A 27,082-nucleotide genomic window follows, 5' to 3' on the forward strand; every position below is an offset into this window, starting at 1 on the left:
TTTCTCTAATACTCTGTCGTTATCGTATAAATTTTAGGAATTAAAAACCGCGTACTTTTGCAAAATAGCACTGTTTTTTTTGTTTTGTTTTTTTTCCTTTTGTATGCGTGAGTTTAGTTGGGTTACTTCAAGTGTTTTTTTTTTCTGTAGTTTTTAAATTATCGAATCATGGGGGTTGGGGTTTGACCAAAGCGAAAGATAAAAGTAATTTCTAATCTACATAATCATTAAAAGTTCGATTGTTTTAAGTGATCTAAATTCAATACTCGTCATGATAGAAATATAAACAAGTTTCTTTTTTTTAAAGACATTCTTGGTTGTCAAAATGGTAAATACCGCCTGAACTATTTTTCCACAGACTAATCAAGTGTTTTTAAGGTTTAATAACTGCCTTGATGAATTAAAAAATTAATTTTAGGAAACTGTTTCTCTTTCTATCTTCACGCATTGATAAAAAAGGAAACAGTGAAAGATCCAAGTCTGGAACTGCTATTTTTGTTAGAAAGGTCTGTCAGTCTGATTAAAACCCCTTTGAAATAGATTCCTGCTCCAAAACACCATCAGACAATCGGAAGCTACGATCTCAAGAGCGTTCAAATATGCTCCTGGAACGTGGGTGCTTTGGGAGACGGAGGAGGAGTCGTTAGATGCTCTCCATAGCAGTTGTCTACTGATAGTTTTGGGTACCCGTTTGGCTGATTGCATATCAAACAACAGGCTTCATGAAAATGTGGCTCTTCCCCACTCTCTAGTGCTACAAGGAAAGAAAGGTTGATATAGCTAGGACGCGTGTTGTGGATGAACGATGAAAAATTGCTAAAGATCATTCTTTTTGGTTATTCATCTTGTACAAAACGAAAAGTAGGCTATCCCCGAATGGGGTGGAATGTTGTAATAAGGGAAGATTTAAAAGAAATTTGAGCTTATTGGGACGGGGTAAAGAGTGAATCTTTGAATGAATAGGGAGAGAGGAGGAGCATTTGCATCTTAGATGGCATCAATTGTCCTGGTGCTCTAGTGAGTTGCTAGTAGTTCGAATAGCAGTAGTAAAACAGATTGTTAGAAAAGGTATATAATTAACTTACTACCAAAAGCTTGAAATTTGCTTTTTTGGCTGTAGAATCTTTCGAAAATAAGGATTAGTGATGAATTACCAAACTTAAACCTTTACTAAAGAATTGATCAAGCCCACTCAATATGTATATCACAAAATGTGGGTTTAGATATGCTTTTCTTTACGAAAGTGTGGTTCGAGTCCACTTACTATGGATATTGTGGAATGTCTGTTTAGATTGACTTTATTTACGAAAGTATTGGTGATAATCTCTAACGTGGTACATTATAAATTATTAGTTCGTATGGCCTATTCTTTATCAAAGAACAGGTTCAAAACCATATAGTTTGTAAATTACAAAATAGCCCCGTAGACGTTTTTTTTTTTATAAAAGAAGTGGTTCGAGTCCACTCAGTATGTAAATATTGAAATAGTGCCTTAGATAGGCATGATAAAAAAGTGTCCCGCGGTACTGTTCGCTTAATGAAAGAAGAGGCTCATGTTAATTTACCGTGGACGCTATGAAATATGGGTTTGGATGACCTTTAATTACTAAGAAGTGGTTCGAACTTACTTAGGGGTATATTAAAAAATGTGCCTCTTATGGCCTCTTCTTTACTAAAGAGATGATTTGATCCCCCTCACGAGGTTCGAACTCTTATTAATCATTTTACTAACCAATCACTCTTGCGTTTCACGAACTAATTATTCTTTATAGTTCCAGTTATTGCTGAAAATACCCCGACAGTAATTGGAACGGCATGTGATCCTTCACCATGTGGGAAGAATGCTGAATGTAAAGAAGGGCCAGATAGCCTTGCTATCTGTGTATGCAATGAAGGCTATGAAGACCGAGGCGAAGTGAGTAAATCATCTCTTACCCTTGGTTCCCATTGATGCGATTCTTTTTAAAGCAAAACGGCCCGTAGATAATGGATTCAGAAAAAATGAGAAAATGTTCAGAAAAAAAAACGGTTCAGTGGAGGAAATATTAAGATAAATTTAAACAGTATATGCAAATGAATAGTCAAGTTCTAGAAGCTAAAAAAAACATACAAAGGGCTGACCTGGATTAGCCCAAGCTTGCTAGGCTTAAGTAAAATATAATTCTTATCTTTTATGTTTATTTCCCTGGATATATCCCCCCAGACCATGAGGACAAATATTATGGATTCAAAAGACACGACCCTCATGTTCCTTGTCTAGTATTAGTGGAAAACTTTTGATAAACATGATCAGTTTTTCAGCTTTTTGCAATTTATTATTCTAAAAAAATGTCAGTTTACAATAATGGCTGTGATTTTCAATGGCTGAGTAGAAATATTTCATTCAGCCGTTGAGTAGTTGTCACGTATGAACTTGCAGCAAAAAATGGAAGAAATTTCATGGGTCACTAAAAACGGTCATTTTGCTTGAAATCGCATCAGCGGGAACGCGGGATTAGCTTTAAACTGATCAAAAGACACCAAATAATGATGATAATAATAATGATACTATTTTACGTAATCTCAGCTCTTCTTTCCTCATAAGACCAGAACTTATTGCCAGCATGAATCATAATTTGATTCGTAATCGACTCAATGGAACAGAGATTTGTGGGTTTGAATTGGATTCATGTCTAGAGTCCAAGAGTTTCTGACATATCTCTCATTTGGAGTGCCGTGGGCACAGGATTGGCAATCCCCTTCCCTCTAGATTCATCCCTCTGTTGGTTTTGAAAAATATCTTTTTTGGTATTTTTTTTTTCAAAAAAAATTGTATTGCTCACCTTAAATATTGATAATACATTCCCCCCCCCCTTTATATTCTCGTGAATTAATGCCATCAGTCTTGAGTCTCTTTATATGATTTCTCTAGCATTTGAAGTATAGTTACAGAATTGAGAGCCGACTAGTTCTCTACAGCAATATAGTGGCGAATTCTTCAACTTGCGTCCAATAGACAGAAGTTCCATCTTCAGTGTGGCTGCCAATCTCAAAATAAAAATTTCTATGCTTTTGAGTTTGATAAACCATTTGTGCCATTTGCCAAGCCATAACCAGCCCTACTGTGTTGATTATGAATATCTAAGGAATAGCTAGATATTTCCTTGCCTCTGTATTCCAGTTCAAAGCAAGGTATATACTGCCATGCCTGCACAAAAGGAGAGAGTTTTGGTTAGCCTCCCTGGAAAACTGACCACCAGAAATGCCCTGTTTTGTTTCTTGGTCCCAATCCTGCCCCCCCACTCTCAAAGTTTGCATGTGTTTCTCTGATTTATAACTTTACATACCTGTTATAGAATAGGATTATTTACCTACTCCACCCCATATTTGATAGCTCTCAAGTCAAGACTGACGAAAAAGAAACCCAAAAGTCATTGATTTTGTTATTAATTACTGTAATCGTACGTAATAGTGTTTTCTTCTATTTTTCTCATCATCAGCTGCAGCTAAATTGGCCCCGTGTCAATTTTCAATATTTTAAATTTCAGGGTTGTCGTCCTGAATGTGAAACCAATTCCGACTGCCCTAGTCAGTTAGCTTGTATCAATGCTAGATGCGCAGACCCATGCCCAGGTAGCTGTGGCCCTAATAGTGACTGTAAGGTGGCAAACCACAACCCGATGTGTGCCTGCAAACCTGGATTTACTGGTGATGCTTTCGAAGGATGTAACATTATTCCTGCAAGTAATACATTTTTTCTGCAATATCCTAGTCCACCTAAATAAATATATTCGCTTTTGTTAAGTTATTCGCTTTAAGAAAAATTGTCAGTTTTTTTCTTTTTTTGTTTGGTCAAAGTTAAAACGGTTTCAAAGAAAAATTTTCAAGCCTTATGTGTAATAAACGCTTTTTTGGGTGGGGGGCTCTTAATCCCACCTCTTCTTCTCTCAATGGTACTAATAATTTAAAACAAAAACTACTTGTTAACATTAAAAATGAATCTTGGATACAATGTCTTGGAACATTAATGTTTCCCTTTGGTTTAGGCCTGATCTTTCATATATTTCTTATGGCACTTGGTATTAACCCTGTGACATAAAGCAATCGTAAATTCTGTCGGTCTGTCCGTCTGTCTGTCTGTCTGTCTGTCGGTCCCGGTTTTGCTACTTTAGGCACTTCCAGGTAAGCTAGGACGATGAAATTTGGCAAGCGTTTCAGGGACCGGACCAGATTACATTAGAAATAGTCGTTTTCCCGATTTGACCATCTGGGGGAGAGTGGGGGCCGGTTAATTCGGAAAAAATAGAAAAAATGAAGTATTTTTAACTTATGAGCGGGTGATGGGATCCTAATGAAATTTGATGTTTGGAATGATATTGTGTCTCAAAGCTCTTATTTTAAATCCCGACTGGATCTGATGACGTTGGAGGGGAGTTGGAGGGGGGAAGCCTAAAATCTTGGAAAACACTTAGAGTGGAGGGATCGGGATGAAACTTGATGGGAAAAATAAGCACAAGTCGCAGATACATGATTGACATAATCGGAACGGATCCACTCTCTTTGGGGTAGTTGGGGGGGGGGTTAATTCTGAAAAATTACAAAAAATGAGGTATTTTTAACTTACGAACAGGTGATCAGATCTCAATGAAATTTGATGTTTAGAAGGATATCGTATCTTAGAGCCCTTATTTTAAATCTCGACCGAATGTGGTGACATTGGGGGGAGTTGGGAGGGGAAAACCTAAAACTTGGAAAACACTTAGAGTGGAGGGATCGGGATGAAACTTGGTGGGAAAAATAAACACAAGTCCTAGATACATGATTGACATAAACGGAACGGATCCGCTCTCTTTGGGGTAGTTGGGGGGGGGGGGTATTTCTGAAAAATTAGAAAAAATGAGGTATTTTTAACTTACGAACGGGTGATCGGATCTCAATGAAATTTGATATTTAGAAGGACATCGTGGCTCAGAGCTCTTATTTTAAACCCAACCGGATCGGGTGATATTGGGGGGGGGAGTTGGGAGGGGGAAACCTAAAACTTGGAAAATACTTAGAGTGGAGGGATCGGAATGAAACTTGGTGGGAAAAATAATCACGATTCCTATATACATGATTGACACAACTGGAACAGATCCGCTCTCTTTGGGGTAGTTGGAGGAGGGGTTAATTCTGAAAAATTAGAAAAAATTGTGTATTTTTAACTTACGAACGGGTGATCGGATCTCAATGAAATTTGATATTTAGAAGGATATCGTGTCTCAAAGCTCTTATTTTAAATCCTGACCGGATCTGGTGACATTGGGGGAAGTTTGTGGTGGGGGAACCAAAAATCATGGAAAACGCTTAGATTGGAGGGATTGGGATGAAACTTGGTGGGAAAAAAAGCAGAAGTCTTACATACGTGATTTACATAATTGGAATGGATCCGCTCTATTGGGGGGGGGGGGGGTTAATTCTGAAAAATAAGAAAAAATGACGTATTTTTAACTTACGAAGGAGTGATCGGATCTTGATGAAACTTTATATTTAGAAGGACCTCGTAACTCAGATCTCTTATTTTAAATCTCAACTGGATCAAGCGTAATTGGGGGGGGGGGGGGTAGTTGGGGGGACCGGAAATCTTAGAAAACACTTAAAGCGGTGAGATCAGAATGAAACTGGATGGGAAGAATGGAAACCTGTCTAAGATACGTGACTGACATAACCGGACCGGATCTGCTCTCTTTGGTGGAATTGGGGGGGGGGGGTAATTTAGAAAATTGAGGTATTTGTAACTTACGAAAGGGTGATCAGATCTTAACGAAATTTGATATTTAGAAGGATCTTGTGCTTTAAAGTTCAAATTTTAAATTCCGACCAGATCCTGTGACGTTGGGGAAAGTTGGAGGGGAAAACCGGAATTCTTGGAAAACGTGAAAATTGGGGTATTTTTATCTTACGAATAGATGATCGGATCTTAATGAAATTTGATTTTTAGAAGAAATTCATCTCTTATTTCAAATCCCGACCAGATCTTTTGACATTAGGGGGAGTTGGAGGGGGAAATCTTGGAAAAACACTTGGAGTGGAGGAATGGGGATGAAGCTTGGTGTATAGAATAAACAAATCTCCTTGATACGTGATTGACAGAATCGTACTGGATTCGCTCTCTTTGGGGGAGTTGGGGGGGGTGGAGGGGTTCAGTGATTTGGCGAGTTTGGTGCTTCTGGACGTGGTAGGACGATTAAAATTGATAGGCGTGTCAGGGAGCTGCTCAATTTGACTTGATAAAGTCGTTTTCCCAGATTCGACCATCTGGGGAGCTAAAGGGAGAGGAAAAATTAGAAAAAATTAGGTATTTATAACTTACGAGTGGCTGATCGGATCTTAATGAATTTTGATATTTAGAAGGACATCGTGACTCAGAGCTCTTATTTTAAATCCTGACCGGCATTAAGCCTCTTATTTTCCTTTTTAAATCAATCTATTGATTCATAGAATTTTGTTAGAGCTCATACCATATGATCTCTTGGCTCTTAGCTCTTCTCGCCTCGTCACAAGTGCCATATGAGCTCTTAGCTCTTGTTTTCTTTTTATTTTCCTGTTAATAAAGTCATCCGAAATTCGAGGCGAAATATTTGGACTGGTATAATTACTAGTGAAAAAGGATTTTTTTATGGTCTTATTGAAAAATAATATCCATGCTTCTCTATTTCCATTTGGTTTTAGTTGTAAATGGAAAAGAAGTGTGTTCTAAGAAATTATTTTTCATATTGCAGCTCAAATAAGCAACCAAATGTCGGACAAACCAAATAAATGACTAATCATCATCGACAATAATGTCATTTTGTCATTATCATGTCATTTTGACAATGTATCAAACAATAATAATAATAATAATAATAATAATTTATTTATAACCCACAAAATACATTAAACTGTGGAGTAAACACACAAAAAAAGAAAAAACAAGGCAAAAAACATAACAACATAAATAACATAGCAGCATAAAAACATACAACATAATTAAATTACCTCCATTCAAAAAATGGCCAAATAGGGTCAAAAACACCAATCATTGCCGAGTTTTAAGACATATATCTTTAGATAAATGTTTCAGTCGCGAGGGCGCATCAACGATGTCAAATTTAGAGACGACTGTATGATTCCGATACCACCGAGGCAGACGCAGCAAATACTTGCAATACTTCAAATATCCTGAGCGTATTTTCTTTGAATCCTTCTTGCGAAGGAGGAAAGCAAAACCAGAAAGATAAAAAATAGCAGGGGCACAAAAACTAGAATAAAGACGGCATAGTCCATTTCGGTTATACCGACCACGATTTGGTGAAATTTTCGCGTATCCAACCCGCATACTTTTCAGCACGCTGGACGTAATAGCGGAGCAAGTAGACGAAAGTGACGTGGAAAAAGAGAGACCCAACCATTGAATACTTGCTGAACATGGTATAGTTGAAGAACCCAAGCAAAGAGGTGATGCTGGTGGAGGACTCCCAAAACACAAAAACTCACATTTGGAGGCATTAACTGAAAGGCTTACTGTGGATAGTGCGGCTGAAAGCCGGTAGAAGTTGGTAATTAGACTATTTTTTGTCCGGCTAAGAAGCAGAACATCATCAGCATATGCAACGTGACTAATGCCTAAATTATCATTGTAAAAAATTGACGGTTGAAGACGTTGGAGACACGAAGCTAAAACACATTTAAAAATGGTCGGGGATAACACGGCACCTTGCCTAACGCCTTTTTTAACAGGAATATACTCCCCTACCGTACCATTCCACTTCACCCTAACTGAAGAATTAGCATACCAATACTTAAGCACGGAAACAATAGAAAGGTTAACACCCGAGGCTGCTAGAGAAAACAAAGCATTTGAATGAATTACATTATCAAAAGCACTAGATATGTCAACAGTCAAACAATACAGGGGACTTTTTTGAGCAACAGCTTGTTTCATTAGCCGACCCACAATATGGTGAGCTTGAACACAGCCCATACCTTTTCTAAAACCAAGCTGGAAGGGTGTAAAATTGCACTTGGAGTTAATGGCCGGTAGCAGTACATATTCAAATAGCTTACTAACAAAACAAGACACAGTGATAGGACGAAAATTAGAGCAAGCACTGGGGTCTTTACCCCTCTTGACTATGGGAGATATACAACCGGACAAAAAACTATCTGGCACAACGGACTGTGCAAGACACATCTGAAACAATAACTGCAAATGCTTCAGCAGTTCAGGACAATCATAAGCAAAAAACCTGAAGCAAAGACCATCACTATCGAGAGACTCAGACTTATTCACTTGCATAAGAGCTCGGAGTATAACACCAGATTCCACCGACAACACTTGAGATTGGTTGATACGAATTGGGAGGATTGAGTTGACAAGCTTTGTAAAATGATTTTGGAGATTAATATTAAACGAAAGCAAAATATTTTTATAATGAGAAACGAAGTCACATAGCCGAAGAGACGAATTAATTGGAGGTGAACACTTAACACTGTTTATAACACGATCCCAGGATTTCTTGTCACAAGGACCATCCCAGGCATTCAGTCTCGCTCTACGCAGGGAATATTTGTACTCTCGTTTGGTTTTCTGTTTTATTTGATGTACTGAACCAGAAGAAGGACGATTACAGGCTATCCACATACGGAGCCAGAACTTAGCTTTTTGTTTAGCTATCTTCACTTTAGGATCAACTTTCCAAAAGGGATTGCGAGTACCCGTTCGCACGCACTCGGAGGGTACAGCTGTTTTAGCGGCAGACTTTAGACAGAACACTATTTGCTGATAATACGAGTTGATATCTATCCGAGTTGAAGTTGTAGATACAGATGTTTGCAATAAGTGGAAAGGCACTTTAATAGATGATAATAACTGGGACAATGTCAATACATAAAGTTGAACATTGGTATTTTCCCAATTTAACTTTGAGAACCACTTGGGAGAGTTACGTTGCACAGAGGTCGCCATGGAGCAAGATAGTTGGCACGTGATTGGTAAATGATCGTCGTCGATTTTAGAGTCTTCCAAATGAACTATTGATGAAAGTAGAGTTGAATCTGACACAATTACATGATCAAGGTTGGAAGTAAGACCACCACGATTGTGAATATAAGTAAATAGAAGATCTTTATCAGCAAGATGGAATCCTCCTGGTAGTGAATCGAGACAGATTTCAGATCGGTCGGAATTAGATAATAAGTCAGTGTTCATGTCGCCGGCGAGAACCCATTTGGTATTTTGTTTTGAAAGGTCGCTAAGTAGTGTTCGTAGGCGATTACATGCTTGTGAAAAACTAGACAATGACTTCACAGTCTTTTTATTACAGGGGAAATAAGTGTTTATAAATGCGGTATCACCACATTTTATCGCTAAGATGTTAGCGTCGCTTTGCAATAATATCGGCTGAGTCTTATGTCTGAAATATATGGCCAGACCTCCTGAGGGTCTTCCACGGGTTTTTTGGGGGGCTCTCAAGAAGGTATAATGGGTCCGAGAACGCTTTAGGCTATCAACATTCACTTTAGAGAGAAGGTGCTCCTGTAGAAACACAATATCATTTTCAAGTAGCTCACTTATCAGTAGATCCTTGTCTTTTGTACCATTAATATTAAGGGAAACAAAGCTAAACGGAGTTTGAGCATTCATTTATTAGCGTTGTTGAGAGCCGATCGGAGAACTTTGCATTTCAGACTAAAACTTACGTGTTCCATAGTGCAATTTGCACATTTTGCAATTCCACTAGAAAAAGAAAAACAAACATCAGAAACTTCTTAAGTGATAAGACTAAAGAAAGCGAATTTCTTTACATTTCTTATTAATATTTATTTAATAAAAGCAATAAAAATTATTAAAAATATTTATATTATTAATAAATGAGATTTATTTTATATTATAATAAATTTTCTTATTAAGAAAATGAAAGATTCTGCCGCCAACTAGAAGCTTAAAATTTTTTTTTTCCTCATAAGAGATAAACGATTTAAGTAAGAGCGTATTTGATACAAAAGCAAAAGTAGAAAGCCACAGAGTAGAAGCACAAAATAAATTACAAGTAAAAAATACAATTAGAAATTAGAATTAATTATTGAAATCGAAACAAAAACTAAATTTCAATCAAAAGTTTATTATTGAATTAAATTAGTTTCGTCATTTATTTTTTTAATTAAACTAAAATTTTAAATTTGATGAAAATTAAAAGATACGAAATGTCTACAGGCTTTCTATTATTTTTCAGTTGCCGCTTCTACAACGCCACGTGAGCTATCACCCTGCCTACCTTCCCCCTGCGGTACTAACGCCATTTGTAAATCGCAAGGAACTGCTGCCTCGTGTATTTGCCCAGAAGACTATACCGGAGATCCATTTGAGTCCTGCCGACCTGAGTGTGTCCTCAGTAGTGATTGTCCTTCGGACAAGATTTGCGAAAACAGGCATTGTATTAACCCCTGTCCAGCCGCGTGTGGCAATAGCGCGGAGTGTCGAGTTATAGGCCATTCTGTCACATGCTCTTGTCAGCCAGGATTCACTGGTGATCCCCTTGTTGATTGTAAGGCTATTCCAGGTAAGGCCTCTGCTAATGGTTTTTATTATGTCTTTTCCGTGTTTTCTAGTTTTACTTTTGTTTCTATCTCTACTTATTTAGTTTCTAAATTTTGCTTTTGTTATTTATTTTACTCGTGTTCATTTTACTTTTTTCATATTATCATTTTTGGACTATAATTATTGCTACTACATGTTTTACTTATCTCAGCTCTACTCAGTTTTCAGTTCAAATTTTAAAATACAAAATTCTTAATTGAATATCAGAAACTAAATCGCCAAAAACTTTTTAGATGTACATATGTGCTTTACTTATTTTTCATTATTTTTTTTGCCATAGTCGAAGACTGACAATGTGATGTTGATTTTGATTTCAATTACCGTTAAAATAGGACATTAGAAATAAGCTAATGGTGCTCGAATGCCAAAAAATTTGAACTTTTAAAATTCATCTTCTTTTTGGTTCAGTTTTCTTAGGACACTCCGGATTCTACCAAAAAAGTCAAAAGTGATAAAAACGAATGTATTTTAATCATCAAACACTTTTTTGGGGAATAGTTTCACTAAATTCTTCTAAATTCGAACAATATGCGCCCCCAGGCATAGGAGGATCTAAGTAAGTAAGTAAATTCGAACCAAAATTTTGGGTTCTAAACTTAACAGCTTTGGGTTCTAAAAAGTTTTAACTTTTTTTTCCGTTTATTTTGTGCACTTGATTAAATTGGCCTTTGAAAGGTTCGTGTTTTTTTTAAGGCGTGGTGTTAGCCAGGTTATGAAAGTAGACTCTTAAATCTTCGTGTAGACTCAACAAATCTTGTGTTTTAACTCTCTGCTCTGTTTGTTTCGTGAATGTGATCATATTGGACTTTGAAAGACTCGTGTTTTTTTAAGGCTTGGGCCGAGCAAGGATGATCAGGTCGAATTGATGGGCTGTTCTTCTAGAGCACACAAATTTATAAAGTTTATTTTTTTTTAAAACGGCAGAACTTCTTTGAGATGGATTATAAAATCTACTTTCTTCAGTGCCGGCTGTATGAAGAAAAACTTCCTCACTCCTCACTCCTCTCTGCGAGAGAACATGTTCTTAGCTGCGCCCATATCCTCAAGTGGTGTCATATCAGCTTAAAGATGGGGTTACATAAACTATAAGAAATATTATTTTGCAGGCCAGGTCTCTGGAAGAAATTCTTACTATGCATTCTTTTACATAGATGAGTTGGGAGGGAATGGATTGGAAACAATCTGAGGATCTTAAGCTATGAGAATAAAAAAAAATATTAGTTAAACAGATTCAATATAGGGCTCGATATTGATCAGTAAAGGTAATTAATGGTAAGTTCACGCTGATTTATTAATAATGTTGCTTTTAGATGAATTTTGTAATGCCTCAGAGCGTTCAAAGACGTATCTCTGGAATAATTTTACCGAATAGCTACAAAAGGAAAAGAGAAAGATTGGATAGATCTAATTCAGTTCAGTGGCACCCAATGAGGAAAATGTGGTAGGGACAACGATTTTTTTTCAAGAAAAGTACAAAAACAGAGGTATATCTCAAAATCTATTGGGGGGAAGGAGGTATTTTATTCTTTTTCGCTTTTTTTAATGAAAATACCAAAAGAGTTATTTTTTAAGATCTAGATAGGGACACTTGCACCCCACCCCTCCCTCTCAATTGCTGCTCCTGATTCAGTTGGATTAATTATAAAGAGTCTCTTAATGTCTTGGATATATTTTTGAAGACACTAAATTTCAGCGGGGGTGATTAAACTGGGGTCCAGGGGGACAGAATATGAGATTCACAAGCCTTATTTTGAAGGTGACTCTCACTTCTAAGGCTCTTAGAGATGGACCCTACGTCTGATTGATAGGGTAAATAAGAATGTATGACTATTGTAGAAGTCCTAAACAATGGGGGTGGTTGAGGAGTATTTGAAAGTTTTGGCTACTGACAGACTAACCCTGGAACGAGTTTTTGTTGCATAATAATCAACGTTATCCATCAGTTTCAGTTGAGCCAATCGTTGAAGAGAAAAGTGACGTATGTGAGCCTTCACCATGTGGAATTCGAGCTGATTGCAAAAGCAGTGAAGGAGCAGCAGTGTGTTTCTGCCCAACGGGGCTAACTGGAGATCCTATGGATGAGTGTAGACCTGAGTGTGTGACTAATTCGGACTGTCCTCAGGTTGGTTTTGTAATTTAGCTTAATCATAGTGACGTCATTTAGGGCACGACCATTGGAGCCCCCTTCATCCTTCTACTACGACTTTAAAGCTGATTAAAGGCTTATGAAATAAGGAAATGCATCTTAAAGACTTTTTCTAAGCCCCCTTCTACTAAAATAAACTCATGCCTGTGTCTTTAGTTATACGAACTAAAAAATATGACAATGCTTTCATATGTTTATTTTAACATCTTAAAGAAGTTAAGTCAACTTTTTTATTTAATTTATTTATTGTTGCGATGTTCCCCAGTTCCAGTGGCGGTTCTGGCCTCTCTTGTGCCCGGGTAAAATTTTGATTAGCTCCCCCTTCCTCCCACGAAATTTTCAGTCCACAAATTAACAATTAACACTTAACAATTAATAAAATTTTCATTTATTAAAAAAATTAATTTTTTTATTTGTTATTTAAATTATTTAATTATTAATTATTTTGATTCAATCATCTTAATTGTTATTATTTTTTAATTAATTAGTAATTTACTAATTATTTTCTTTTATTAACTACTTTATTTATAAAGTAAATTATTTGTTTATTAATAAAATTACAAAATTAAAAAATGATTATAACCGCTTGATTATTTGTTTGAAATTTTGTGCCCCTAAAATCTTTGCCCCAGGGGTAAGCACCCTTTCTGTCCCTCTCCTAAAACCGCCTCTGACCAGTTCATACGGTAACTCTATTATTGATGCTTTTAGTTTTTGCTCTTTTTAACCACAAAAACAACCAGTCATTTATCTTTTTTTCTTCTTTTTTTCATCAAATCGAGTTTTTAGGTTCATACAGTGGTTGAATTTATATAAGCTATTCTTTAAAAGCTAAGACTTGAATCAACTCGTCATTAGCTTCAGGCTGTTCAAAGTTTTATTAATATAAATTTTAAGACAGTAAAATTTATTAAATTAAATCGAATTATTTAAAAATTAGTAAGTAAAAACTAAAAATGTCAGTAAGAACCAGCATCAAATTATCTTCGTGTTTCCTACACATTCTTTGCTAATAGATTTTACAAAAGCATGAAAAAACAAGAATCTATTGCATATAGTTTTGCATGTAATATAAAATATAATAATATTATATTTATTAAAAATATGATAATGTTATCAATTTTGTGTACAATACTATTTGTTTTTTTCATAAAATATTATAATACATAATTTGTTTGCATAAAAGACATAATATTGTTACGTTTACAGACAAACGCATGCAGAAACCAGAAGTGTGTTGATCCATGCAGCATTGCTACGTGTGGCCGAAATTCGGTTTGCCAAGTTGTCCGACACAACCCCGTTTGCACGTGCCCTCCGGGTTTCGTTGGTGATCCGTTCACCCAGTGTGTTGTTGTGGCAGAAGAAGGTAGGCCGTTTACATATAATTTACTGTTACATTATTCCCTTCCTTAAAAACTGTATTGGACTATAGTTTTTGCGTATTTGCGTTAATATGCTGAAAAAAATTAGAAAATATCAACATCTGTGTTTTATCACGATATTGGATTTTTTTTTTATTATTAATTCAGAAAATAAGACATATATACACTTGAAGTATATATTTTCTTCTTTCAATGATCATTTCTACGAAACTGATAATATGAAAAAAGTAAAATGAACACAAGTAAAATAAACAATAAAAGCAGAATTTAGAAACTGAATGAGCAAAAATAGTAATAAAAAACACAGAAAAGACATAATAAAGACGAAACTTTCTTCTTATTCTTTGCTTTAATAATAATTTCAACTCCAAATCTTATAGTGTTAATGCTTATTCTTGTAAGTTCACTTTTTTGATACATTTATTTTTCTTTTGTTACTTTTTACTAATTTCCCATTCGTGATCTTTTCGTTTGCGCTTTAAATGTTCTAGGCTAAGTGTGTTTGTCGCACTAGCATACTGACCTTGTTGCTTAACTAGTATACGTAACAGTTTGTGTGGATCCTTTGCAATAAAAAAAAGAAAAAAAAATCAAGATTAATAAATATCAAGTAAAGCTTGAAAAAGCCAAAGATCCCCAGACGCTAAGGCGTTGATTTTTTTTTTCGTCTCCACTAGCACCAGTTTCTACTCTTGAGTTTCACATACTCTTTGGGCTTGATAGCGAGGGTGTGTGTCTGATTGTTAGATCGTTATTACCACTAATTGTCTTTTTAGGGTTTGATTCAGTTTTGGGTTTCTGAGTTTCTATTCTGTTAAGTTCCCTTTGATTTTTTGAAGAATTTTTCGTTTAAATCGGATGCAACGTTAAGAAGCAGAATTCTTTGATTACTAGGGAATTGTGTGGCAAAGGATCCATATCAAATTTACTGTCTAACAATAGAGCTATGTTAACTTTAACAACTTACACGCTAAAAATAATAATTTTAACCCAATAATATCTTGCTTGGCTAATTCAAAGCTTGAAATAACCTAATTCTTAAAGTTCTTTGAATCATTTGAGAAAAATACCGACAATAGGGGTTGAAAATAAGGTCAGTATGTGCACAGAGACATCTCTGTCACTTTAGAAGGTGGAGAACTACCAGAAGAAGAAGAATGTAAGGAGAATGGCGATTGTGGAGCTGAAAGAGCTTGTATCGGACAACGCTGTCAAGATCCCTGCTCCAAGAAAGTGTGTGCTGAGAGTGCACAGTGTAAGGTCATTGCACATCATCCAGTTTGTGCGTGCCAAGAGGGGCTCTCTGGAAATCCACGTGATGAATGTGTAGCAAGTGAGTCTCATTACTATTTACTTTAGTTTTAAATAGTTTGTCATTTTTAATTGAATCTGTCGCTGCCTTAATAAATAGGAACGGAAACTCAAAACTCAACTTGATCTCAGCGGAACAAAGGGAAAAAAAGAAAATTACGCTATTTACTATTGAAGTATTAAATCAATCCATATTTTTTTTCTTTTCTGGAAATACTTCTCTCACTTTATTACATTTTGTTTTTTATCAATTTTTTATAGTGCTGTCACACTGCTTGTGGAGCCTAAAGCAACAAAAATCATTGTTTTAATGTAACTTGGTAACGCTACACTGTCTGTCTTAATTGTTTAAATTTATTATCTAATATGACGCTTTTATTGTTTTACAATCTATTTCTATTTTATTTATTTGTTATTGCAATGTTTTTCAGTTTACTTCCTATAACTCTGTTTTTGTTGTTTTGTTTTTTTAGTCAGAAATCGTAATTTTCTTATTTCTTTTTTTTTGTAATATCTAGTGTTGGTTTCTTAGAGTTGTTAGATTTTAATGGGCTGTTCTTAAATGACTAAAAGCCTAATCTAAGGACTGAAATGTAATTGCGCTAGCGGTGAAAGAATATCACTTTTGGATTGAATGCAGCAACGCTGCGCCTTTATTTTATTTAGGACATATTCTATATTTGTTTTCTTTCTATTTTATCTCTTTCTTTTCTTTGTGGGGCTTGTAGTTTTTAATTTCTTAAAAATAATTTGCGAAAAATTTCGACGTGATGGAAACTAATTTTTAAATACTAAAGATTCATTCAAAGAGAAACAGTGCTTATTTGCAAACAATCTTGTCACTCAAAAACTTTCTGATCTTTGTACTGGTTTAAAAATTTCACGTTGGCGAACCAATCAGGCGGAGCTTAGCATTATCTTCTTTTCATTGGCTTAAAAGTCCTCATAGGAGATTTTATAACGAATCAGCTTCTAAAGATGTGAGGTTTATTGTCTCTCCAGAAATAAGGAATAATGAATTGAGTGCAAACATAAGTCAAAGCCGTAAACAAAAAAGATCAAAGAATATTCGATTTTTTTTACCAAGGCATTATGGTAAAAAATTCTCTCTTTTTTCGTTTCGATCCAATCCTCCTTACATCCCTATTATCCTTGGCTGAGACTACCTGGGGTGCTAATCCTAAACATATAAACTGTTCCCTTGTTTCGCCACTTTCTCGAAAATCTTAACAAAAACCATCGCTTAACTTCTTGAGTAATTATTTACTAATCGGCGATAATTGCTGGCGTTAAGTTCGCTGGTGTCGCGTAATATCAGCAACAGTCTTCTGAAACGCTAGGTTGTGTCCACGTTAACAAGGGCAAAGTTTATGAAAGTAATAACATACGTGAAGTTATTTTATGAAGTTTATGATGACTTGGAACTTACCTTCCTGCCGCACTAGCTTATCCAGGTCTTATTGAAACAAAGAGCAAACAAAATTCATCATTCTAAATCTGATATGAAGCAGGGGTACTAATTTTGGAAGAGGGGGGCGGGATTGCTTCCCTCTATTTTTTACAATCTGTCTTAAATTTTTTTAAATATCTTTTTTGGTATTTTCATTGAAAAATGAAGAGAAAAAACTCAAACAAAACACGCCCCCTAGATTTAGAAAAATATTTTTTTTATCTTCAGTTGAAAATTGAAAAAAACTTACCCCCCCCCCCCCTTAAATTCTGATGAATTTGCTTTTCTGTCCTGAGAATCAGACTGGTAAATAGCCATGTAATGTAAACTGATACTTTTGACTATAATCAATCAAATAGAACAAGAATGCAGTATGTTGGGCTATTGAATTATTTGCCGCTAAATGAAATTGGTATCGCAAAAAATAGCGTAATAAACAAAATATGGGAGGTGGCCAGTAATGAAAATTTTCAATAATTTGAAGAAGCACTCAGAAATTAGAGAAAATTTGCGATTTTGATGGGGAGCAGGTCCCAAAGTCTCCCGTTTGGATGTGTCCGTGGTTTGTAGTGCATACAGCTCTTCTGAGAATGTTATTCTGTTTTAATAGGTGATATTTGACATTCCTGCATAAAACTTTACCAATGTGTAACTAAGCAATTAGCCTATTGCAATTTATTCATTTCGCCTGCATGAAACTTTATCAACGTATAAGATTAAGCAATTAGCCTATTGCAATTTATTCATCTCGCCTTAAAACAATAAGTTCGTACTAAAAACAGGTAGAGATTTTTTTTTACATTTTATTATTTTTTTTACATTTTTTATCATTTTTTTAACAGTATTCAAGATTGCAGAATCGATGAAAGGGGCTGAATCAATGAAATAGAACATGCAACTTTTTCGAAATAGCGTAGCCTTCGTATATCACGGAGTCACGGAGTATAAGTGTGTGTTGATCCGTTTCTTCCTTGGCCTTTTCTGGTCAAAATTGGCCTAGTGCTTTCAGTACTAATGGCCAACCAATACATACCTCGATGGGTTGGGGCCAGAACCACTCTAATTAAGTGAATCTGATTGGTTACCAATTTCGACGTCACACGGCCAACTTTGTCTGATAAAGACAAAAATTACTTTAGAAATCAACGAACTTGTAAAAAATATATATATATACGAGTGCACGGCTGACTGACCGTATTTGAAACAGTAGGCTGTACAAAAAGAGTGGTTAAATCCAACTTTCTAGGGCGGTAATGAGAGAAAGGTTGAGATAGCTAGGGCACATTCTGCGGATGAAGGATTTTTAAATTAAAATCAAGTAGTTGTGGGCATCAAGCCATATCTAATTGCAGAAAAAGCCAAGTTGAGTGAGAGGCAAATCTGGCATAAGCTGTTATTAGGATTGTATAAAAATGATGTCAGTTCATTTGTTAATAGATAAGTTTATCTATAATCCTTTTCGGCCAAATGTCTAGGGCTAAACGGAAAGCAGGTCGTCCGCGGTTGGGGAGGGAGGATGTCATAAAGACATATTTAAAGCAAATGGGAACATCCTGGGAGGGTATAAAGAAAGAGGCTTTGAATGGACTGGAATGGAGGAGGAGCGTGCGTAGCTCAGGCGGCTGGTGTTGCGGTGTTGGTTGTAGTAGTAATAGTAGTATGAATGACCTTTGGGATTTGGAATAAAAAGTATTGCTCTGTCTCAGTAGAACATACAGCACAATGTTACAGCATATTAATATTCACATTTGAACGACAAAAAACATTTCAAGATACGAAAAATACAAAAAAAGCTTAAATTTTAACATTGTGCAGTATCAGTTCACTCCACAGTTTGACAAAAAAATACTAGCAAAGTAACTTATAATATATTATTATAATGTATTATAATATAATATATTATAATATATTATTATTGCATAAGATGGAGAGGAGAGAGAACAAAAAGGTTTATAAAGGGGAAAAAGTGGTCATTATGAGAGGAGTAAAAAATTAGAGAAGCATTTAGAGGTAGGGATAGTAGAGACTAATGGGAGTTAGTGAAAAGTTCGTTAGGTTGTAGGAATAAAGAAAAGGTGATTCCACCAGCTGAAAGTTGGCCAGATTATTTAGAGGAAAGAGAGAGGCAAGGGAATAGTGAATTAGATGAAAATGTAGATCTTAGGACATATTAGGATTAGAAAGCCAGCGGTCAGATAGACCTATTACAGAAGAAGATCAAGAGCTTTATCAACCTGTAACCCAAGATGAGTTATGGAAATCTCTTAATAAATTTGGTTTAACACTGTCTTAATAAAATTTAGTACTATATCTGCCAGATACTTAAAACTTACTCCAGCAACATCCTAATATATTTCTCTTCTTCAGTTGGTTGTTCTTCAGAGGCAGACTGTCTGTCAAATGAAGCCTGTATGTTAAACGTCTGTAAAAATCCTTGCGAGTTATTCAACTGTGGCCAAAATGCGAAATGCAAAACCATTGGGCATAAACCAATATGTGAGTGTCTTGAAGGTTTCATCGGAGACGCCTATACTTCTTGTGACTCTACAGAGCCAGAATGTACCATAGACGAGGATTGTGGCGAGGACTTGGCTTGCTTGAAGGGGCGTTGCTTAAATCCTTGTGTTTGCGGAACAGAAGCCCTGTGTCGGGTTTCTGCACATAAGCCTGTTTGTTCTTGTCCGATAGGAACTGAAGGAAATCCAGGAATCGCCTGCTTACCTCAAGGTAATGTTTCTAACCTTTGCAGTAAATGTAGATGTAAATGTAGATGTAATTCCATTTCATGTAATGTAACTTATTTAATATATAAGTTAGGGGTGATACCCTTTACGTAATGGTATTGTTCCTTATTATTAGATCAATAATTTGTGTTACTGTGCATAGTGAATTTAAGGATACTGAACGGGAATTGTTCGTTTTTATATTCACTCTGCGCTCAACCGTTTGATTTTGAGTTGACCCGAAATCTTCAATTTAGTTTTTTATGTGGACATTTTTTTTTCAAGAAACTCGAATAATAAAAGTATTTTGCTGCATTAAATGTAATAAATTCTGTTTATTTTTTTTTCTGTCTACTTTAAGAAAAGCTCTCTGGTCACATTCAAAATTGTTCAAAATAGACTAAAGTTGCTCAAAATGACTGTTCAGATAAAAAAAAATACTTTGTAGATTAAAGCAAGAAAGCGAAAATTTTTTCTTTCATATCAAGAAAGATTCATATCCAAAATAATTACACAGTAAAAAAATAGTCATTTTGACCAAATAGTGCATAACCCCTTTTAAAATAAATTCAATATCTATCCAGATTAAAAAAAAACTTTTCTGGAAAAAAAGCTATTTTCCAGATAAATATTGGCTGAGGTAACATAGATTCAGTAAAAAAAAAAAAAAAAAAAAAAAAAAAAAAAACACTAAATATTCAAAATGAATACTATTAACTATCAGAATAACTAAGATTAAAAAAGACTTTCATTTTCGGAAAAAAATGAAAAAAAAACAACAAAAAAACACTTCAACTCTAGTCTGTTGAAGTTAGTGTTAAAAGACATAGACTGGTAAAAAAGAAGTAACCCCAATTATTGTAACACATTTATGAGCAAAAACAGTTTTTTATTCTATTTTGAGGCTGTTCCTCAGTTCTTTTTCTCTGCATTATTAACGCTAACGTTACCTTAACAGCTTTACGCTTCTTTACTACTTTGTCTAAGAAATTAAGGCTAAAAAAAGAAGAAATTTAGGCTAAAAAAAGGATAAATTTAGGCTAAAAAAAGGATAAATATAGGCTTAAAAAAGATCCTCCTGAGCCATTGCTGGCGCATAGGGCGTCTAGTCGACGTTTCCGTTGCTGAGTGCTTTTTACAGGGACAAGTAGCAAGCTTGTCACCCAACCTTTCTGCATCGGGGATCGAACCCGGGTGCTCCGTATTACCAAGCAGAACATCACTCCACTGTGCTCAATCCACTGAAAATAAGGCTACATTCTTTATTTTTATTTCCTTCAAAGTTCTTAATGTATTTCTTTTTTAGTTTCTAGTGAAGCTGAGAAAGGCCGGCCATGTTCCAAGGATGCACAGTGTGCGACCAAAGAGGCGTGTGTTGCTGGACGATGTGTCGATGCCTGTATGGCTATCAAACCGTGCTCAGCAAATGCCACATGTACAGTTGTTGATACGCTTCCGTTGAGAACTTTATCTTGCCAGTGTCAACAAGGTTTCGTCGGGAATCCTTATAAGGAGTGTGTTCTAGGTAGGAAAAATAACTTACTTTTGTACAGTGTTGTGATCTCCCCCCATTGATCAACTCTCTTACGGTATTTCTCGATTTTTAAATTTGAAGCCCGCGAAATGTTTTCCAAAAAGGGAAATCTAAAGCCTATAGACCAATTCTGTTTTTTTTCTGTATAATTTTCAATAGATATTATAAACTACATATTATAAATAGATACTATTTTTAGCCTCAAAGAGGTGGCAAATCAGAGGCTTTTTTCTTAATTTTTTCAGTAAAAATTTGAAAAGGGGCTTTTTAATGAAAATACGCCAAAAAGCCATTTAAAAAACTAGGGTCAACCTAGGAGGGAAAACACAGGCTTCCCCTGCCCTCCCTCCCACCAATGTACACCACTTGGAGAAATGCACTGTCTATCCCCTTGCAGGCACTCGTAGTACCCTTCGGACTTAGGTTTATTTCTTCTAAATTTAACTTGTTACGAAATTATAAATGTATATTTAAGACATCATTGAAAATCAATAAAAAAGAGCTACTAAAATAAATGACATCATTGCTTGCCTCATTTTTCGAACTAATTTTTGGTTATTAGTTTCTTCGTTTTTTTGTTTTTTTCAATCAGCTACTCGCTGTATGTTACCGTTTATCTCAGTTGCATTATCCCTATTTGACTGTTTCAAAAGTATGGGCTGTACTGATAAACTATATGGTTTAATCAGTGAATAGTTAAAATTTTGAAACAAATAAACTTATTAATACACCAATTTCCTATATTCACAGATATTAGGAAGGGATGAATAATATATAAAATAATCAAATGTTTATTTACCTGGAAATGAAGATACGTCTTGAATACCTTCATTTTATGTACGTAAATAAGAATTTGAGCCCCCTCCCCTTTCCTGTTAGATCTGTAATTTTTGGATTTTATAACACGTTGGTACATCTTTTTAAAATAGGCTACCAGATTGCTACCGTACAATTTTTAAGTTTTGTCTATGTTAGTTAATTGTAAGAAATACTTTCTGAAATAACCCCTCACACTTCTTTTCCTGCATAGCCATAGATTGTGTGTACTTACCCACCCTCACCCTCTACCCCAATCTTAAATGGCAAAACATATGAAAAAGTAACCCAAAATTTACTTTTGGAAGATAAATGAACTATTCGAACTTTTTTTTCATACTTTATCGACCTCCCCCTTCCCTAGTAAACAGTATGCGGAGTGCCCTTGATACAGTCTTCCTTAGTAAACAGCCAAAATTGTGTTTGTTCCAGAAGTCAATTATCATTAACGGCTATTGGTTTTTTATTACAATCATCATGCTAACAGCAAATTCAGGCATTTTTATTTGAATAATTCGTAAAAGGGACAGACACTTTAGTCTTCCCTGTTCTAACAAATAATATTGAGAATAGATCAAACTAGTTCTTAACTTGTGTTTAGACACAAAGATCAGTTCGTTGTTAACATTGTCAATAATGTCATCAAATATAATGTATCAATATTCGTCCCCATATTTCGCTAGTTGTAATAATTACAATTTTGGTTTGAGTTTCGGCCAATCAGAGCGCTGATATATTGTAAAGCAGTGTGACTTACTCGACTTATGTTTTAAAAATAAATTCGAGCAGTATTGGGACCGCCATCTTAGCACGATCATGAATTAGCTTCCTGTTTACTTTTCGGTCGTCTGCCTGTTTTAGAGGGCCCAAAAACTCAATTACAAAGCTATGACATCCTCTCTTCCAAGGTCTTCTGGGAGAGTGTCAACCGTGAATCCCTCCTATGAAGATAAATCTCGACCGGTGATGTCTTCCCTGTTGATTTATTTGACCCATTAAAAAGTACGCGCCTTTAAAACCATGTCTTTGACTGATTAGTTGGAATTTAGTCAGGGGTTTTAGTGAAATAATAGTCTGAATAAAAATAAATACTGTTTTATCATTTTAGTGTCTTCTTTTGACTCCGAGTGTCGTAAAGATTCAGATTGCATGAACACAGAATCATGCCGGGAAAAGAAATGCATTTCACCCTGTGTCACATCCAACCCTTGTGCTGTTTCGGCTGAATGCAGTGTTGTCAATCACAAAGCCAGTTGTGCCTGTCCAGATGGCACTGTGGGCAATCCTTTTGTCGATTGCATGGGAAGTAAGTAGCTAATTTTTTGTATTTACGCTAAGTCGACAATGGAGAGACGTCCCGTGAAAACGTTATGGGAAATGTAGCAATTCATTTTCAGTCGTCATTTTCGCAAATCGGGTGAAATAGTTGTTCAACTTTACTTAAAATTTATTAAACTATTCCTGCCTTTTTGGAATCCTGGCAAAAGATGTTATCTAATTAAATGTTGCTATTTAATCTGAATATGTGTACAGACCTATTGTGTGGAAAATGATAACAACGATACTACTTTGTCAAAGTATGCTAATATAATAATAATTTAATTAATAAATTGACCATAATAAAATATTAATACATTAAATTAGTTGAATTAATTTTAATTTATCAATAATATGGTTAAACATTTAATATAAAAACAGTTTTGTGAAGACATGTAAAGCTGCAACATACTTAAAAAAAATATTATACTTGGAATGCTAGACTACTTAAATTTTAAATTCGTAGCCTTCCAAAAATATATTTTTCTTAGAAAATGTGAATTTTTTGAAAGACGACATCTTACGCTTTTACTGGAAGTATTCCAGGTGAGCCGCAGTCAGCTCTTGTGGGTGTTTTAGTTGGATAAAAGTAAATTTAAAAGAAAACAAATTTTATTCTACAACTTGAATAAGAACTGTCCTAGAATTCTAAAGAATTTAGGAATTTGGAAGCGGAGTCCCCCAAGGCCCCCTCCCCACTTACGTTATTAGAAGTGACTTGCTTCACTTGAGGCTACTGCCGCATTGATGCCGGCAAAGAGAGCGTCGCAACTCGGCTCCTACGGACTACAGATTGTTCTGGTGCTAAGAGTGGGGCCTCATTGACAGTAATGTTAGCCATCTCCAGGAGTTTAGTTGGGGCTGTCCTTCAACCTTGTCTAGGGTCTGTCCCTTGGGTGGGACCAGATATGATTTTTTGGGCCAAAATCTTAAAAGTTTCTGGACTAGGGTTGTTGTTGGCATACAAAATAGGGATCCAAACCATCTGAGATTTCACTGTGCTATTTGGACGAAGAATGGTACTTGGGAGGTGAGGGAAAGCAATCTTGCTTTGCCTCGAATATAAAAAATTATTTTATTTATAATTATTATTATTATTATAGTTATTATTATTATAATATTTTCCCAATATTTTGCCATATTTTTCTCACAAATTGCTTTTTGTTTCTTGTTTCATATTAGCAATCAAGCTTAAAGGACATCAAAGAATAGTCTGAATAGCTGAAAAGGACAGTGAGCTCAATAAGGGCATTTTAATGACCTTGAAACAGAGGGTATTTCAGCAGGATATGAGCACAACCTTAAATAAAAGGGGACAATAAAGAAATGACGACATCATAGAACTCATAAAAATATTCAGTATGTTGAGGTTCTGAAATTTATTCGAAGTGCCCCTATTTTGCAGAACCTATAAAACTGTTTCTGGATGTTATGTTCCCACATTTGCAAATTTTTTCTAAATATTGCCTACTTTTTGTTGTTTTGATTAAAGAATTAAGAATAAGGATGAACTTCTAAACAACTTAGAATAAAAAAATGCAGAAAAAAACTAAGATATTACAACGATATTTAAAGTCAAAAACTTTAAAAAAAATTTTTAACCAAATAATGAAGATGAAAAAAATTTAAAAGATTAGGAGAATGTATTTTTTTAAGATCTAGTTTTGTTTTATTTCTATTGAGTCAATTCATTTTTATAGGAGGCTGGTTTCAAAGTATAAAATCTATTTTAAAAGTGGTATAATTTTTCTTTTTTTTATGGTAATCCAAAAGTCACTAATAAATCCTAGGTATGATAAATATCTCTTCGGGAGTATATTACTCCAGAATGGAGTATATTACTTACAAAAGAATGTATCTAGCGGTATTTTTAGCTCCATCATTTGTCCCTGGCACTCATAATTACATACAACTTTGCAGCTAAAAACTTAAAAAAGGATAATAAGGCATATTTTGGGTCAGACTCAGAGGTCACCTTTGGTCTTATGTTTAACATAGATTGGGTCAATTTTTCTTTTGGTAGGGACCTTATCCAGAGAAAAATAGATTTTAAGCTCTATAAATGCTGTTAGCACATACTAAATATTTTCCCACCTTCAGGTAGAATATCTGGAACCCTACTACCACCAGTGCCACTTCCAGTCTGGTAATTGGCTTGTTATATTTTGTTAAATAACGTAATATACGTTATTATAATAACGTTAAATAATAACGTTATATAACGTTAAATAACGTAAATATACTTTATTATTCAGCTCTTCCACGTCCCTCTCGGCTATGTGAAGGCGATGGTGATTGTAACTCGATTAATTCCTGTTTGGACACTCAATGTCAAAATCCATGCACAGTTGCTAATCCGTGTCCATCATCAGCTGTTTGTAAACCCTTCAAGCATTTTCCCTATTGTGTCTGTCCAACGGGTACGACGGGGAATCCCCTCGTTGGATGTGATCCAGGTTTGTGTGTTACTGCATGTCCCTGATCAAGTGTTTGGCCTGGGTGTGGTGTTCTTTTCTTTATTCAGCATGTTCAAGGCGCTTATAAATAATTTTTATTCAGTTTAATAGGTACTTGCCCTCCATGAACGTCGAAAGTTGCATGAATTATAGGGATAGAGTGGTGAAAATAATAACAATAATAAATCTGTATCCGCCCCTCTTTTTATCAAGATAAAATATAAAAGCTAATAAAGGTAGGATCAAAGAATATGGGAAACTTATAAGAGTGGAAACTGGCGCTAGTGTTGGCAAAAGAAACCATCAACGCCATCGCTGGTGACACTTGACATTATTCAAGCTGTTGTGTCGTTTTTCCGTCAGGAACTGAGATCAGACACTTATGACTATCCTAATTTTACCAATTACGCAAATTAAATTAGCTATTCTTAATATTGGAATGAAAAAAATGCCAAGGATCGCCAACGCTAGATGGCGTTGATTTTTTTTTTTCTCGGTATTAGCGCAATTCCTACTCTTATAAGTTACTCATTATCTTTTGGTAGGATGAGACATATATTTGATATTACTTAATATATAACTAAGCTCTAAACCTTTCTTCGCCCATGACGACGTCCTTTATGTTAAATTCCCACTCTGCCTCCGAACTTGAGACGAAATTAGGTCTATCGTCTTGAATCTCTTACAAATACATAGCCTGTTCAATTAACCATCCTCTTTTCCCATCATCAAAGCATAGAAGATTGACATACTGATTATTACTCCATTCCGATCCCGCCATAAATGAGTTTTTTTGGCCACCTTCCAAGAAAATATCTATTTTTAAACTAGAATCTTGTAATCCCATTCTTAAACTTTGGATCCTTTTGCTTATTTTCCCTTGTCAGCTATCTGATAAAAATATTTTATCTATATCATCATGGGCATTTTGAGAACATGTCCGAGCCACTTAAGCCGCTCTTTCTCAATCCCCATAACCACATAGACTTGGAAGACTCATTGGGCATCCTAAAATTATACCCAAACCACTGAAGCCACTTTTTCAAAATCACACACTCAGTAGGCTCTAACCAGCTAAAGATCTTAATGGGTATGCTTAACACATGTCTAAGCCACTGAAGCCACTCTTTTCCAATCATGTACCGAGTAGGATCTAACCAGCTAAAAATGTCGATGGGTATCCTGATGTCATGTCTAAGCCACTAAAGCCACTCTTTTCCAATCACGTACTGAGTAGGCTCTAACTAGCTAAAAATGTCGACGTGTATCCTAATGTCACGTCTTAGCCACTGAAGCCACTCTTTTCCAATCACGTACTGAATAGGCTCTAACCAGCTAAAAACGTCG

At 35.4% G+C, this 27,082-nt stretch overlaps 1 protein-coding gene across 6 annotated transcripts in view; it reads left to right on the plus strand.

Annotated features, from left to right (window-relative positions):
- The window catches only part of LOC136040265 (uncharacterized), a 293,795-nt gene that overhangs the window by 211,030 nt on the left and 55,683 nt on the right, over positions 1 to 27,082 (plus strand). For 4 of the 6 annotated variants that reach the window (XM_065724489.1, XM_065724493.1, XM_065724494.1 and 1 more), the window contains 10 exons: positions 1,773 to 1,915; positions 3,528 to 3,723; positions 10,233 to 10,559; positions 12,541 to 12,719; positions 13,953 to 14,112; positions 15,258 to 15,461; positions 19,257 to 19,616; positions 20,919 to 21,137; positions 23,071 to 23,268; positions 25,535 to 25,735. In XM_065724489.1, coding sequence (XP_065580561.1) covers positions 1,773 to 1,915; positions 3,528 to 3,723; positions 10,233 to 10,559; positions 12,541 to 12,719; positions 13,953 to 14,112; positions 15,258 to 15,461; positions 19,257 to 19,616; positions 20,919 to 21,137; positions 23,071 to 23,268; positions 25,535 to 25,735 — 2,187 coding nt within the window. The remainder of the gene's footprint in view (positions 1 to 1,772; positions 1,916 to 3,527; positions 3,724 to 10,232; positions 10,560 to 12,540; positions 12,720 to 13,952; positions 14,113 to 15,257; positions 15,462 to 19,256; positions 19,617 to 20,918; positions 21,138 to 23,070; positions 23,269 to 25,534; positions 25,736 to 27,082) is intronic. The other 2 variants (XM_065724490.1, XM_065724492.1) reach the window with 2 other exon arrangements.

The sequence above is a fragment of the Artemia franciscana genome, chromosome 20, assembly GCF_032884065.1.
Source record: "Artemia franciscana chromosome 20, ASM3288406v1, whole genome shotgun sequence".
Taxonomy (NCBI): Eukaryota; Metazoa; Arthropoda; class Branchiopoda; order Anostraca; family Artemiidae; genus Artemia; species Artemia franciscana.